Here is a 17,010-nt window from a genome sequence, read left to right on the forward strand (position 1 = left end):
AGCTCTATGCAGTGTTGGAAGTTTTGAAACAGTTTGCTGATACCACTTTTAATATCTATTCTGATTCTCATTATGTAGTTCATTCTGTTCCCTTTTTGGAGACTTTAGGCAATTTCAAGTCTGATAATCCAGCTGCTCCTATATTTTTGCAGTGTGTGGATGCTATTAGAGCACTTACCAAAAAGTTTTTATGGGACATCTTAGAGCCCACACTAATCTCCCAGGTGTCTTATCTCTTGGCAGTGCTAAAGCTGATGCTGCCACTAGAAATACTTTCTTTGTTAAATTACAGGAAGCTCAAGAAGCTCATAAATTACATCATTTAAATTCTAGAGCATTACAGCTCCGATTTGAGTTAACTCAAGATCAGAGTCATCAAATTGTTAAACAATGCACAAATTGTGCAAAACTGTTACCTGTCCCTCATTTAGGAGTTAACCCTCGAGGACTGATACCCAATGTTTTATGGCAAATGGATGTTACTCATGTTCCTGAATTTGGACAATTAAAATTTCTTCATGTTGGTGCAGATACCTTTAGTGGGTTTGATTTGGCCTCCCTGCATACAGGAGATGCAGTGAATGATGTCATAGGACATCTCTTATAGTTTTTCCATAATAGTCTACCTTTTTGTATTAAGACTGATAATGCACCTGCTTATTGCTCTCATAGTTTAAAGAGCGTTTGTAGTAAATTACAGATTACTTTAAAAACAGGAATATCTTATAACAGGCATTGTAAAACGTCTTTTTATTAAATTAGAAGGGGGGGATGGTACTCCCGAAGAAGACCTCAAAACATACTTCACCATTCTCTGCTCATTTTGAATTGTTTTTAAATGTGGACAAGGATGGTAAATCTGCAGCAGATCGTTTTTGGCATGCAGATTCCCAATATCCATATGCAAAGGTCATGTGGAAGGACCCATTGTCTGGAGTTTGGAATGGACCCTCCCCTGTTCTCATATGGGGTCGAGGATCTGCTTGTATTTTTGATCATCAAGCTAACTCTGCAAGATGGCTACCAGAAAGATTGATGAAACAAATTAATGATTGATCCAGGGCTGAGTCTCTGAGAAAATATCTTTTATGTGTTTTCAGATGAAAAGCATCATGCTGATGGTCATGATCCAGATGGATGTGGAGGCTGCCTGCATACCTGCACTGTGTGAACCAATGGTGCTGACTTGGATCGTAGAAGATGGAAGAGAAGAAATCTTACATCAGTGACAAGAACAACAACTCCTGGAACCTGGTTTCCGGAAATCACTCTCTCAGGGAAGGACTTGTTTAGCTGTGCCACATGGACTCGGTCACCCAAAGGACATTTTTACTTATGTCCTGCTCATGATTCTGATGAAAATTCTGGTGGCTCTAGTGACTCTTTTTATTGTGCATCTTGGAGCCATGAAACTTCTGGGCACATCTACTGGAAGGCTAAGGGTGGAGACTTGATTGCTGTGTATCTCAGGGGACAAGATCTTGGCATCTCTATGAGACGTAAGCACTTTCTGTCCATGAATAATCTCTATTCTTGTAAAGGGAGCAACACTGTATATCCCACCTTAGGTATTTCATTCACTGACAGGGGTAAAAGGGTTAATTGGTCAAGGGGTTTTGTGTGGGGTATTCCAGTCTACATATCAGGAGGTTATGATACTGGTAATATGTTCAAAATTAGACAGATCAAGAAGGCTGTTCCACCCGTGCAGGGCCTTGGTCCGAATAAATTTCTTGTTCCATCTTTGCTGCGACCATTTTCTGTGAGGCATCCTACCCTGGTCCTCCTTCAAGCACCTTTGGCCCCTTTCCCGTGAGAGATTAAGCTTATCAGATGATCCTTTTCAGCACTGAATTTTTCTCAGCCAGCCTAACTTTACTAAAGACTGTTGGCTCTGCCTTTCCTCCAATCCCCCGTTTTATGAAGCTGTATCCTCTAATGGAAATATCAGGCTGGCTTCTGATCAGGCTGCTTGTTGATGAGGTCAATCTTGTGAAAAAGTTACCATTGTGTCTGCTTGAGAATCTGCAGGCAGGTTTAATTCTATTTCTACCTTTACACCTCAAATTGCTTTCATTATTTTATTCAACTAATTCTTTGTGTTTTCACAGACTTCATTAAGTGATTTACTCATATCCTCTACAAATTCCTTGAACATACTCATAGTAGATATTTTGAAGTTCTTGTCTACTGCTTCCACTATATTGCAAATCTCAAGGCCTAATATAACGGGTATGGTGGAGACATATTGTTTTGCTTACTCGTATTTATATTTTTGAGCATGTTGAGTTTGAGGTCTTTCTTGATGTTGATATCTGATCTTGTCTTTGTTGGGTGGTTTTGCAAGATATTTTCTATCCATTCACATTGAGGCAGTGAGAGGCCAGTGATTGGAGGGGAGAGAGGAGGAGGAGCTAAGAGAAGTGAGGGGAGGAGAGAGAGAGGGGATCAGTGGACCAGTCCAGTGGAGCAGGGAAGGAGGTGTACATATCCAGATGGCTTCAGACATATTCCTGGAGATTTGGAGATGTTAGAAATATCGGGATAAGACTTTATCATTGTAAATTGGTATTATGTAATTGGGAGTTTTATATACATAAGGATATTTGGTTAACTAAGTTTAAGAGTCATGCTTTACCAGATATTTGGGTGCAGGGTGAGAGCCCAGGACTCCCGCCATTTAGAGTCTATGGTAAAGAGGCCTGGTGGGACAGTACTTTCTTAATTATTACCCACTACAGGGTGGGTCTTCTGTTCTCTGATTTCTGTTGCCCTCTCTGGACCCTAGGCAGCTGTAGTGGCTGTGGAGTCCTTGTCATAGAATGCTTCTGTAGGTCAGTGGGTGGCAGGAGGGGAGGGAGATGCTAAGAAGGAGGAAATGCTAAGAAGGGCTGTGGAAAAGAGGTAGGGGTATCAAGTCTGCACCAAGAAGTGGAGTACTCAGGGAGTGGGCCTGTGGTGGGAAGAGGCGATCCTGCAAGCAGTCTGCTGCAGGATTGAAAGGAAGTCAGTGTAATGGAGAATGGAGAGAATAGTGAGAATCTCCTTCTGCATCCCAGCCCAGTGTGGCCTTGGGTTTTCCTGAAAGTGTTGCTGCAGATCTGTGGCTGACAGACAGAAATGAAGATGGCAGGAAGGCAAGGCTGAGAGGCGCAACAGGAAAGAGCTAAGGGGGTATGCAGGGTTACTTATAGGTGATCATGACTGGGAGTTTTCTCCTGCATTGTTAATGAGCATGCTCACTACTGCTGCATATAAAAGTTACTGACATGTGTTTCTTGATATTGGACCTTACTACCTTAATTAAAGTTACCAAAAATAAGGAGTTTTCTAGTAACACCACTAAGGCATTTTAATTATAAATTCATCTGTAAATAGGGCTAATTTGCCTTCCTTTCTATTTGTGCCTCTTATTTCTCCCTCATTTCTTATTACTCTGTCAAAGACTTCAAGCACTACATCCAGGAAGAGCAGAGTGGTCATCCTTGGCTCATTTCTGATATTATTATTATTATTATCATCATCATCATCATCATATACATATATATTTTTATTGAATATTTTCTTTTATTACATTTCAACTGTTATCCCCTTTCCTGTTTTCCCGCCTCCTGGAAAACCCCTATGCCATCCGCCCTCCCCATGCTTCTATGAGGTGTTCCTCCACCCACCTACCTACCCACTCCTGCCTCCCTGCCCTTGATTCCACTCCATTCTATGGCTCTTTCTATATTTAATATCTTGATTTCAAGGGATGTTACCAGTCAGCTTTCCTATGCAACAGATATGTTTTAAAATCTCCTTTCATAATTTTTATTTGCTAATTATTTTCTGCTTCTTTTGTTTTTCATTATCTTACTAGACATCCATCTTTTTTATCTGTGTTGATTTTTTTCTTTAAGCTACATTTTAGCTTGTCTTCACTAGAAATCATTGGCAAGCCTTTAAGGAAATACTTTTAAGTAATGCCATGGACAAACAAGACTTATTTTTAGTCAGAGTCTTATCATATGTAACTTTATAATACTACAATTTTCTAAATTAAGTCACCTTTGACATTTTGTCAACAAGGTCTCAATGGCTCCTTGAAAACGCACTGTCAGTTTGATTATTACTTTTGCATGGTAATTTGGTTAGATCATGGTACTCAGATCTTTGGCCAAACATTACTCTAGGCAATTCTATGATGGTATTATAGTTGGCATTAACATTTAATGCCAGCTAAATGCTTATGTATATATGTATATGCATGTAGTGCTGCCACATATATGTACACCTATATAAAGAAGCCAGAGGTCAAACTTCAGTGTTATTTCTCATAAGTCATCTACCTTATTTTCCACAGAAGGCCTGGAGCTCCCCATGTAGGCTGGCCTGGCTACCATCAAGCCCCAGGAATCTGTCTTCTCTGTCTCCCAGTGCTGAGGTCACAAGCAGTTTTCAGAGCTTCCGAGGCTCAAAGCTAGGACCTGACATTGCACAGTAAGCACTTGACCAACTGAGCTATCTCCCCAGTGATAAATTAGGAGAATTCTAATAAGGCCAACATATCCTTTCTAGTTCAGGTGAACTTTTTCCATCAGTTAAGGCCTTGGCAGGGTAAAAACACATCTGTCCTATCTGAAGAGTTAAGTCTACTAGCAGATCATCTCTTGACTCAAGTCTTTTTATTTCTCTATGATGTATGGTTTCTGGCTCAATTGGAAGATTCTGAATTTGCCAATATGTAAAACTGTATCTCTGTGGGTCTAAAATGGTATTCATTCTATGAATCTAGAGACATAGACTAATATATAATAAGCAACACTTTTAAGAAGCTACATTACTTCTAAATACTTATTATCAATTAGAGAGCATGGCAAATTAAATATAATGCAGCTAACAAAGGCACTAACTCACTAGAATGATACTAAGCAATGACGCCTCTGTTAGATTAAAGTTCAGTTGGCCATGGTCCTGAGAAGACTCTGAACAGGACATCTTTATTTTCCCATCCTCCACATTCCTTGGTAAGGCTCAGGGAGTGTCACGGAGAGGTTGGAAGAATGTAGAGCTGGAGGGTTGGGGGGAGATCTCTGGAATGCTGTCTTCTGGACATGACATGGCTACCACATCCATGAAAACCACAGTGGCTGTGGTAACTTGAATAAGATCAAGGCAGAGAAAATTCCAGCACATATGGGCAGGAGCTCTGTAGGTCCTACCTGCTTTCAAGGAGCTACTAGCACTTGATGGCTGTTTGGGGAGGGAGAATCATTCTTTATGGAGGATGTTCCCACTCTTAGGTTTCCTGTGCTACAATGAATGACCCCGTACCCATACACATATCTGCAATAATAAATGACTTAGTGGGTTATCAAAAAAAAAAAAGAAAGAAAGAAAGAAAGAAAGAAAGAAAGAAAGAAAGAAAGGAAGAAAGAAAGAAAGAAAAGAAAAAAAGAAAAAAAGAAGAAAAGATATGCAACTGGGAGAGACATGCTAGTGGGATGTGAGGGAAGCTGAAGGGGAGAAATGAGGTAGATATAATCAAATTTCATCCATGTATGTACATGTATAAACTCACAAATACAGAAAATTAAAATTGAAAAGTAAAATAAATAAACAAATTTCAGGTCATAAAAGTCAAAATTGTGTAAAGGCTCCTTTGAAATATAATGCTAAGTAAAAATTACCAACTAGGGAACATGAGAAATTCAAGAGATTTTGTTTACTCTCTACCAAGTGGCGAGCTGTGGTGCTTAAATAAGACTCCTCCACCGTTGGTGGTGTCATTTGGGGGAAGTTTAGGAGGCACGGTCTTGTTGGAGGAAGTCACTGGAGGCGGGCTTTTAGAGTCTGAAGCCTAGAGCCATTTCTCCTTCTCTCTCAGCTCCATACAGTTCCCTCTCTCTGCTCCAAGAGTCCAAGGAAGGATGTGATCACTGCCCTGACTCTTCCTGTAGCCATGCCTGTACTAAGTGGTCACTTACCTCACAGACTGCACCATCAGCCTCCCCTGCTCTATTCTGGGCCTCCAGAAGAATAATCCGAGAGGAGAGCTTTTCTGAAAGTCAAAAAAGGAGTTTAGAGAATATATGCAAAACATTTGAATACCAAAGTTACTTGAAAGACATAAAATAATGGAGAGAAAAGAAATAAGCTAAGTACTTTGAGGGAGAAAAAAGACTGATGCCTCTAAAAAACTATAAGATGTCATACACAACAGAACATAGTAGATATATATACCAGAACATAGTACATATCATACATAATAGAAAGCAGTATCATAATAATCATGAGATACATGTTCTAAGTAAATAGTATGATATTTGAAAGGCTATAGATGCAAAGAGATGTGATTTGGAGCAGTTATTTATGCCATCATCTGAAATTCTACTGTCTTAGTTCATCCACATTCCTACTGTTTGAATTGCACATTTTTGCACAATTGTCCTTACAATGTTCCGATGTTCTTTAACAGATGTTTACACATTAAATGTTATCATTAAAGGGGATATATCTTTTAATTGCAATCCCAAAGACCAAATGAGGACACAAATGACATAATATGAAAAGGTGGCAAGACAGACACCTGGGGATCAGGATCCCCATCTTAGCATACAGTTCTTACATGGGTATCAACACCACAGAAGATAAAACTATTGGGCACTGATCCTGGAGATACTCCAGGAAGCTTCTATTCTTTCTGAAAAACTAAACTAAAGAAAGAGCATTTAGTTTTGATGCAACATCTCAAAGGCTTATCATGACCTGGGGCATACATGTTTTGATTCCATCTTATCCTTTAACCTCCTCTTGTATTGCTATCTTTTTCTCACTCTATGACAAAAACTCAGCTTCTTTCTGTTCTGCAAACATCAAATTCGTTAACACATCACACTTGTTCTGCACTCTCCCTGATTAATATGTTCACTGCATGACTGCCCTGCCTTTAGTTATTGAATGCCAAGTTCCCAGAGAAGCCTAGCTTGACCTCTGTGACCCTGCCTTGCTCTTACTTCAGATACACTTGCAGGATCCGATTTCATCTCCATCCTAATATCTGTTACTCTAACATGCTCATTTTTATACATGTTTATGACTCTCTTGTACTCTAAAATGTTCACAGCTGTATCTACAGCGCATAGAATAGTGCCTGGCTCACAGGCAAGGAAGAATACTCATGAAATGTATGAATTCAAGGCAGTATATTTACTGTGCTCAAAGATTGCAGACCCCTGGGAAAGATGTAGAAATGGCAGTTCACAAAGTGAGATCAAGGGACAGGACAGAAACTCAAAGATTATTTATGACAGAGACAGAAGAGCCAGGGCAAAGAACACTAAGGCCAATGACCCCCAAGGGACAGAGGATAGAAATCACATAATCTGCAACAGCATATGACAATTGCATGACCAGGATAGAAGCTGCTTGCAAAAATGGGAAAATAAGGATTATGGATAAAGTATCAAAAAAGTGCTTCAAATGGGCTAAGTAATGAGCTGAATTTGTGGCTTTACTGGCAATGTTAGCAATATTTTTAATAATTATGCATTTAATAACATAATTTTGAGTTAGGAGCTAGGTGGGAAACTATAAAATAGCTACATGAAAAAATTGGATCTAGTTTTTTAAACTTTGTGTGATGTCCCCTCTGACTCATACAGAGAACAGCACAGCACAGCAGTCAGATGTGCTAGATCAATGGTTCTCAACCTGTGGGTCACAACTGTTGGGGGGTTTAATGCCCCTTCATAGGGGTTACATATCAGATAGCCTGCATATCAGATATTTACATTAGGATTCATAAAACTGCAGTTATAATATAGCAGCTATGTGTACACATGCACAGCTGCAAGAGCAGCACCACCTATGGGATAAGGAGACAGAGTTCCGGCTTTTATTTATACATACCGTTCTCAGCTTGCAGCTCCTCCAGTTCTACCATGCTAAGGAGCAAGGCTCCCTTCTCATTCTCTAGCTCTACCACTCTCTTCTGTAAAGAGGCGACAGTCTCCTCCATCACTGCCTACATAGTAGAAAGACGACAAATTAGTGATTCCCCAGCACACGCTCTCACACTGATGCCCTGAGGGCCTCTAACATGCATAGCATTTGTAAGTTCTCCAGCTACGAGGATGCTTTAGAAACAGCATCTACTTCTCTGCTTAGTGAATCTCTGGAGAAGGTTTTAATTCTAAAGATGAAAAAAGAAATAAAATCTACCCCATAAGCTTCCGGTTCATTGGGCTTTGATTCCAAGCAGAAGCCTGGATTTCAACGATAGAAAGCCCAAGTAAACGGTGCATGAGAGAACAGTTTAAAAGTTCACAGGCAACACCTTACATTAGATTGGATTAAAGCCAGGGGAGCAGCAAGGCCTGGAGGAAAGTGGACAGGAAGAGAGACCTCTCAAGAGGTGGAAGAACGTTTTCCCCCAGGAACTGTTAACACCGTACCCTTGGGTTTTTCCTACTTTCAACAAAAAGTTTTGCTTAATTTAAATATCCAGAATGATTGTCTCTCTTCATGACAGGCAAGTATCTATATTAAAGCTTCAGGATTTTTCTTTTTACACATTTTATCCTACTAGGGAGTTATTTTATACTCTTTTCTATCCAATTCCATGGAAATTGCCATGTTAGGCTATAGAGTTTGCACAGAAACTACAGGAGGCATGTTTAGGGTTTGGGACTTCTATCTAGAGGAAAGTTTCTAGTGTGTAATATATAAAACAAATAAATCTGAAATAAAAGAGCTATAGGCATTTATCTTGAAACATAAGCAAGCCGTGGGGAGGAACAAAGCTGTAGTGTGAGGGAGGCAGACAGAGGAAGAGTGTCAGTCAAGGACTTAACTGTCTATACAGTCAGCCTAGCCCCAGCTGAACAATGAACAGAACCCAATTACCTGAGGAAGAAATACCCAACTGAGTTTTGGGGCTCTCTAACACAGGTCAGAGTGGACAGTGTGGGTTCGTGCTACTTGCTCATTAAAAGTCATCAGAATGCTTCAGAAGTTTAGAAACAACATTAACAGGCTGAATCCAAATGAAACATTTATAGTATCCTAGACTCAATACAAAAATCACTCATGGCAAAGAACAGGAAACTGATCCATTCTCAAGAAAAAAATATAACCAACAAGGACTAATCACAAAATGATGCAAACTTTGGATTAGCCTGTAAGAACTTATTTATACTGTGGTGAAAGGGACCAAACCCAGGACCTTTTGCAGGCTCAGCAAACCCTCTCCCACTGAGTTAAATTCCTACCCCTTGCTTTTTGTCTTGAGTCAGAGCCTCACTCAGCCAGATGGCCTTGAACTTGGGATGTCCTATTTCTACCTCCTAAATTCTGGGCTTACAAGGATATGCTACTATGTCTGGCTGAAACTAGGATTTTAAAGATAATATTATAACTACGATAAGACGTAAGCAGTGAACGAAAAGACACGAAACTTTAGGTTTAAGACAAACAATATCTAGAAAATGAAGTTTTAAAATCTAGGATTGAAAATCACAAATATGAAATGAAAAATCCAATGGACAGGCTTGATAGAATACGGAGAAGAAAATACAGTGACCTTGAAGGCAGATCAAGAGAAACTGATTAGTCTGATTATTGAAGAAAAATGACCATGGCCTCAAGGACACGTAGGACAGTATCGAAATATACTTTAATTGGAGTGTCTGAGAATGGGAAGAACAGAATACACAGAAAAATTAGTTTAAGATGGAAACACTTTTCTCACACACAAGCTTATATCTGAGAAAAAAAAAGACACAAGGAAAGGAAGAAAATTGCAAAGAAAACCACAAATGACTACATCACGAAGAGCAAGAGAAAGGTCTTTTAAAGCTCAGTGGGAAAACGATATTTCCATCTATAGGAACAATCATGAAGAACTGCTGGGGCCCTGTAAGGCAGAAGACTGTAAAATATATTTTTGAATGTCCTTAATGAAAAGGTGTTAATACAGAATGATAAGTCCATTCAAGAATAAAACAAAATGCAAATATTAGCTACCACCATGAGAATTTTTCTTTAGTAGTCTCGACTACAAGTATACACTGGTTATTCTAGTAGAAAAACATGGTACTAGTTAGAAAGCAAAGCCTCAGAGAGGAAAAGAACGTGGGACACGGTAAAAAGTCAACATTTTCTCCTTGATGCCTTTAAAATACACATAACAGTTCAATGCATACATGTTAACACTGTATGCTAAAATTCAAAATGTTAATTAACATAAGCAGCAAATGTAGCATAAAGACTAGGGTGAGACTATGTCATTACATGGCTTCTGTATTTAAAGTGACAGCCCGAAGAAGATTACTTATGTTAAGAGTATGCAGGTACGGGCAGGCTGGCATGTGTGTGTGCATATGTGTCTGTGTATGTAAACTTAATGCCCTAAATGAGTTTTTAGGCCATGTGCCTCCAAAGTGGGTAACAAGGTAGAGCCTGGCTGGCCCTCAAGGGACGCAGCTAAGACTCAGGAGAAGACAGAAGAAAGTGCCAAATAGGAGATGTGCAGAGGGTGTCCCCATGTGTTCTCAGCAGGTTGCACAGGAGCACGTGAATATGAGGCTACTATCTCAGGAGAGTTCAACTACCAATGCGACCTCCTTGACAGGACGAGAGAATAAACCTGTTGCAGATTGACCTTTCTTTACAAGTTACAACTGACTTCCATTAAAGTTTCAAGCTATTTATGTGTATGTGTATATATATATATATATATATAAATAAAATCAATATCTGGCGACCAAAGATTACTTGACATGTAGGGAAGCCAGAAGATATAATCCACAATAAAAAGATTCAGTACTGATACAGATACTAGAAATAAAATAAGCACATCTAGACAACCAGAGTCATAAAAATAATCTAATAGAAAGTAGCTCCCAAAGTAATGCAGAATTGAAATGCAGAGACTCACCAGAGTAGATGAATTCTAAGTACAGGAACTACAGTGAAGGTGAGGCCCTAGCCTATCAATACCCCAGTGTACAAAGCCAACGATGAAATTTTAAAAGCAGAGAAATTTTTATAAAAAGATTTTCTATCTAAACAAAATATGACAGACAAGACAGCTGAGGAGGGCTCTTTAAAGTGACAAAAACAACACCAAACTAAATCTGTCAACACAGAGGTCTACAGTCAGCAAGAACTACAAGCTGATAGAACAATATCATTAGCTACACAAAAGTTGTAAGAACCCATCACCAGGAGTATGTCTATGCCTGTGAATACACACACATGACCACAAGGCATCCCCATCTACACCCTCAGGAAACTGAGGCAGCGCCTTATGGTATAAGAAGACAAAGGAGCAGAAAACATCAAGTGGAAAAAAAGATAGCCTTTTCAACAAATGGTGCTGGTTCAACTGGAGGTCAGCATGCAGAAGACGGCGAATTGATCCATTCTTATCTCCTTGTACTAAACTCAACTCCAAGTGGATCAAGGACCTCCACATAAAACCAGACACACTGAAACTAATAGAAAAGAAATTGGGGAAAACCCTTGAGGACATGGGCACAGGGGAAAACTTCCTGAACAGAACTCCAATAGCTTATGCTCTAAGATCAAAAATTGACAAATGCGACCTCATAAAATTACAAAGTTTCTGTAAGGCAAAGGACACTGTCAAAAGGACAAAACGTCAACCAACAAATTGGGAAAAAATCTTCACCAACCTTACATTTGATAGAGGGCTAATATCCAATATATACAAAGAACTCAAGAAGTTAGACCCCAGGGAACCAAATAACCCTATGAAAAAATGGGGTACAGATTTAAACAAAGAACTTTCACCTGAAGAAATTCGGATGGCCGAGAAGCACCTTAAGAAATGCTCAACATCATTAGTCATTAGGGAAATGCAAATCAGAACAACCCTGAGATTTCACCTCACACCAGTCAGAATGGCTAAGGTTAAAAACTCAGGAGACAGCAGGTGTTGGAGAGGATGTGGAGAAAGAGCAACACTCCTCCACTGCTGGTGGGGTTGTAAGATGGTACAACCACTTTGGAAATCAGTCTGGCGGTTCCTCAGAAAATTGGACATGACACTTCCGGAGGACCCTGCTATACCTCTCCTGGGCATATACCCAAAGGATTCCCCGGCATGCAATAAAGACACATGCTCCATTATGTTCATAGCAGCCTTATTTATAATAGCCAGAAGCTGGAAAGAACCCAGATGTCCCTCAAAGGAGGTATGAATACAGAAAATGTGGTATATTTACACAATGGAATACTACTCAGCAATTAAAAACAATGAATTCATGAAATTTTTAGGCAAATGGTTGGATCTGAAAAATATCATCCTAAGTGAGGTAACCCAATCACAAAACAATACACAGGGAATGAAATCTCTGATAAGTGGATATTAATTAGTCCAGAAGCTCTGAATACCCAAGGCCCAATTAGCATAACAAATGACTCCCATGAAGAAGTAAGGAGAGGGTCCAGATCCTGGAAAGGCTTGATCTAGCATTGGAGGAGAGTACCAGGACAGACAAAAAGGAGAGAGGTGATTGGAGAATGGGTGGAGAGAAGAAGGTTTATGGGACATATGGGGAGGGGGGAACTTGGAAAGGGGAAATCATTTGGAATGTAAACAAAGAATATAGAAAATAAAAATATATAATAAAAAAGAAGACTGTGCAGGCTTCCACTCGCTTTTACTAATAAAATTTTTCTAGAACAGGACCACAAACAATGGTTTACTTTTTATTTTACCTCTGCTTTTCCTCTTCCATGGCAATTTAAAAGAATAAAAAGGGCAAATATTCTATGATTATAAGTCAACCATAGAAAATCATGGTGGAAAGAGGAATATGGTCTCCTCTTGAGAGCATACTTTGTAGGCTGATGACAGTATGTTACACCTTATTACGAGTTTGGCTTCTATAGCTGAATGCATATGACAAAACAGTCATAGTATACTTATGATTTATGCATTTAATGCTTTCCAAACTTTATCTCAAGAGAAAAAGAAGACTCCCTCAACTACCAACAAATACAGAACTCTCATCAAATGACACACATGCTAAAATATCTAGAGAAAAAAGTCCTGATGCCAGTAGTTTACTGTGACATTTATAAAACATTAAGATAAACTGATGGACAGGGAGGGACAAAAGGACAGCTCGTAGAGAAATACACAGTCAATGTTACAATGCTCTCGGTAGGGAGGGACATGAGCACTTCTTATAAAACTGTGCCTATCTATCTGAATCGATGGAAAATGTCTTAGTAAACACAAATGGTATTTATCCTTGTCGGGAAGATGCTTTAATGCCTTTCAGGGTATTCAGATAGAGTCATCTCCCAAAAGCATTTCATTAGGTAGAAAATGCACATTTACACTCTCTGTAATACTCATTAGAGCTCTTCAATACAGTAAATACATACATACAGAGAAATTCACATTTAATTACCTGGTCGCCCTCATTATAAACATCTGGTAAACAAGTCTGAGATGCTGTTTCATGTTTTTGCAAGTTTGGTTTATTTACAAACTGGCTAATTTCTTTAGATTTTTGCTGGAGTTGATCTAAGGAAGAGAAAACAAACAGGCATATCTGAGGGAAACAAGACAAACACATAGAAGCAAGGTCTGCTCGAATCAGATCTCTACAGATACATTTCACTGAACTTGACTACTTCAGCTACATAATTAAGATTATGGTGCCAATTACATTTTTTAGTGTGTGGCTCAAAGAATATCTCAGTAAACTACTTCCTTCAAAGGAAAAATAAGCACACGGAGTGTTACAGAGTCACAATGCAAAATGCAATCCTGCCGTCTGCATAGGACTGGACTGAACGGCGGACACTGCGCTAAGTGCAGGGAACCAGACAACTGCACTCACAGTCCATCTTCACTTCGGGAACTAATGTGAAAAAGCCTCAGAAAGAGTAATAATTCTATGGGAGCTGGAAGGGTGAGGGAAATGAGAGGAAGTCTGAGGAAGGATGTCAGGAGGCTGTGAACACACACTGTTTGCATGTATGGGATTCTCTCTCTGGATGCATAACTAACTGCTAACATGCTAATAAACGCAGGCCTAGACACTTAAAATACTCATTTTTCATTTACCCCTTAAAACTGGGTTTGGTGGAGCCAGGCACACCTTTAATTCCAGCTTTCAGAAGGCAGAGGCAGGCAGATCTCTGAGGTCAGCCTGGTCTACAAAGCAAGTTCCAGGGTAACCTAAGACTGTACAGAGAAACCCTGTTGTGAAAAGACAAAAAACAAAACACAAAACAAACAGAAAAAAAGGAAAAGAATAATGGTTTGGTGGTTTATATTACAGTCTTCGTGCTCCACTAAAGTATTAAGAACCCACCAAGAGACTCCAGCAGGGTTTTGACATGACCATGGTTTGGGGAAGGGGACAATGGACTCAGATATTTTCCCTTTCCTTCATGATGCCTTCTAAACTTTCTGGTTGAAAACCAACGTTGAGGTACATGATTACAAATTAGTTCTTCCTAAACTCTTTCCAAGATCATGAGCATTCCTATCTGTCAGTACTACACGGACACTTTTAAAATGCTGGTGACATGGACTATTGGAGTTTAGCGAGTTGCACTGTTTTTTCATAAACTCCTAAAATGGCGAATTTTTAGAATCATTTTCAATTGTAATAAAATTGTTTAAAAATGTTTGTTAAAACCTGCTTAGAGTCAAAGTTTTCTTTAAAAGGAAATTTTCACCCATAACAAAAGCAAGAAGAACCGCCTTTAGACTTACAGAGGACTACTTGCAATTTAGTCTGTATGTCTAAATGTGGCCTGACATTTCCAGAAACATTCCCTTCTATGCACGACAGGCACTATGGTCTTCTGATCAGTTGTGTTTTACACAGGACTCCTCAGGGCCCAGACCACGGCTGAGCAGTATTTAGCACTGAGTCGACAAAGTTGAGACTTAAGACTTGAGAGGCATGAGGAGACCACGCCAGAGGAGATGCCTTCCTTCTGAGCTTGCCTGTACAGAGCCTTGAAGGTGGGAAGTACAATCTACTAAGGGGATAGAGGTGTGGCTTTAAAAGCTACACACTGACCTTCCAGGTGCTGCACAGCCTGGGCTGACTCAGCAGCCTGTTCATGCTTCTCCAGAAGCAGCTTTGAGTTTTCCTCCTTTAGAGCATCACAGGCAGACTGCAGCTCTTGCTCATTCTTCTGAAGAATCAAAATGCGAGCTGTCTTCTCCTCCACTTCTGTCTTATGTGTTTGCTGGAGAGCATTGTACTGAGTCTCCAGGTCAGCCCGGGCTTGGCCTGCTTGCTCCAACTGTCTCCGAAGTTGATACATCTCTTCCTGTAGGTTCTGAAAGGATAATGTTTTCTCTGCCACTTCAAGTTCTACTTTTTCCATTAATATCTTACACTGCTGTTTTTCTGTTTCCAGGGTATTCTTTAGAGTATTATGTTCAGCCTCCAGTAGCTGTAGCTGCTGTGAAAGAACCTAAAACAAACAAAGCACCCAACATCAGGATCTACAACTACTGCACTCTCTCATTTTAGGAGCATCCTGACACACACCCTATGGGCCTCGCATAGGCCCTGAACCTGTGGAGTAATAAACACCCTCCATGTTTGCTTTCTGGGTATTCTGGACCACTCCCATTCGCATTTGCCTGGCATGAGTATGTTTTCATTGTGCCTCTCGTGTTGGAGAGCACACTCCATGAGGAAGGAGGAACATGTCTTCTTCTTACTTGTCTGTAGCACCATCAGCCTCTGGACTCAAGTCACAGTGAGTACATCACTCTAGTCTGTGCCCTGGAGGAACTCAGGGTCCAGGCACTGAAGCAGGCTGAACATCATATACAAGCCCAGAGGGCAGGCACAGGAGGAATATCAGAAAAAACGTTCAAGGAAAGAGGGATGGGCTAGGGTGACCTTTCTTCTAAAGGCAGCTAAATAGTCTAAAACTTTAAAAAGTAAGCAAAAGCCAGGCATGGAGGTATGAAAATGGTACTTCAGGCAGAGAGACAAGGAAGAAACATGACTACCGACTGCCAAGGTAGTTAGAGTTAGCAATGAAAAAAAGTCAGGTGAGGAAATGGGGGAAGGCTGGAAACAAGGCTCAGCAGACACCGGTCATTAAGAAAACAACAGTTCTCTAAGGAATAAGGAGGCTGCTCACAGGGCATAAAGACAACCCTCTTCATGCCAAAACACACACCAATCCAGGGAGAAGGGAGATCCACAGTCAGTAAGACAAGGGGAGGGACTATTGTATTATAGGATCCCTTCATCCCAGCCGAAAGTTGACCAACACAGATAGGCAAAGTGGAGACCATGCACAAGGCAAGAGAAGCACTCAAGTTGGACTGCGGCACAGTATGGAAAAGATACTCACTAGACAATAATAGGAAAGTCTTCAGAAAGACTCTAGGCCATCAGCGGTTAAGGGAATGTGCAACAGAAGATGGTAGTGGGAAGGCCCGAGGAAGGAAGTGCTTGTTTCACCACTGTGTCACCCACAGTCAAGCGCAGGTGGCACCAAGCCTCTCAAGGCTCATAGGTTTTTTTATACCTGCTACCTGAAAACTTGCAAATGGACCCTGCCCTTGGCAGGCAGTAGGTGGAAACCACAGATGGTACCTGGTTTCTCTGTTCTGCCGAAGTAAGCTCCTTCTGCAGCAGGTCCACAACCTGAGTGCGGCCCAGCAAGGCTTCTTCATGTTCCTCCAGCTTCCTCTGCATCACCCTCAGTTTCTGGAAAGAAATCATTTTAGGTATAATTACAGACAAGACCATTATTTGCCTACCTTTCAAAATGGCTATTTTTCAGAGCATGGAAAATAAGAGATTAAGAGTGGACATCAGGACGACAGGGCCCATCCAGCAGCAAGAGAACCTCTAAAATGACTTCTCCAGGGTGTGACAATGACCAAACCCAAATGCAAGCAAGGCCTTGAATCAGGGCGCCTAATATACTCAAGATAAAATGACACACACTCACTTACAAAGTTACATATAGTTCCTGTCTGGTCCCTAAATA

At 40.3% G+C, this 17,010-nt stretch overlaps 2 protein-coding genes across 18 annotated transcripts in view; one reads left to right on the top strand and one right to left on the bottom strand.

The window, feature by feature from the left end:
- Positions 1 to 17,010, top strand: part of Eaf2 (ELL associated factor 2) — a 1,192,577-nt gene that overhangs the window by 881,715 nt on the left and 293,852 nt on the right. The window lies entirely within an intron of this gene.
- Golgb1 (golgin B1) overlaps positions 1 to 17,010 on the bottom strand; it is a 247,039-nt gene that overhangs the window by 30,016 nt on the left and 200,013 nt on the right. For 15 of the 16 annotated variants that reach the window (XM_052158343.1, XM_052158350.1, XM_052158344.1 and 12 more), the window contains 5 exons: positions 16,611 to 16,724; positions 15,063 to 15,465; positions 13,431 to 13,546; positions 7,894 to 8,008; positions 5,970 to 6,043 (listed from right to left, as the gene is read on the bottom strand). In XM_052158343.1, the coding sequence (XP_052014303.1) occupies positions 5,970 to 6,043; positions 7,894 to 8,008; positions 13,431 to 13,546; positions 15,063 to 15,465; positions 16,611 to 16,724 (822 nt within the window). Of the gene's footprint in view, positions 1 to 5,969; positions 6,044 to 7,893; positions 8,009 to 13,430; positions 13,547 to 15,062; positions 15,466 to 16,610; positions 16,725 to 17,010 lie in introns of those variants that run through there. The other variant, XM_052158357.1, reaches the window with a different exon arrangement.

The sequence above is a fragment of the Apodemus sylvaticus genome, chromosome 15 (assembly GCF_947179515.1).
Source record: "Apodemus sylvaticus chromosome 15, mApoSyl1.1, whole genome shotgun sequence".
Classification (NCBI taxonomy): domain Eukaryota; kingdom Metazoa; phylum Chordata; class Mammalia; order Rodentia; family Muridae; genus Apodemus; species Apodemus sylvaticus.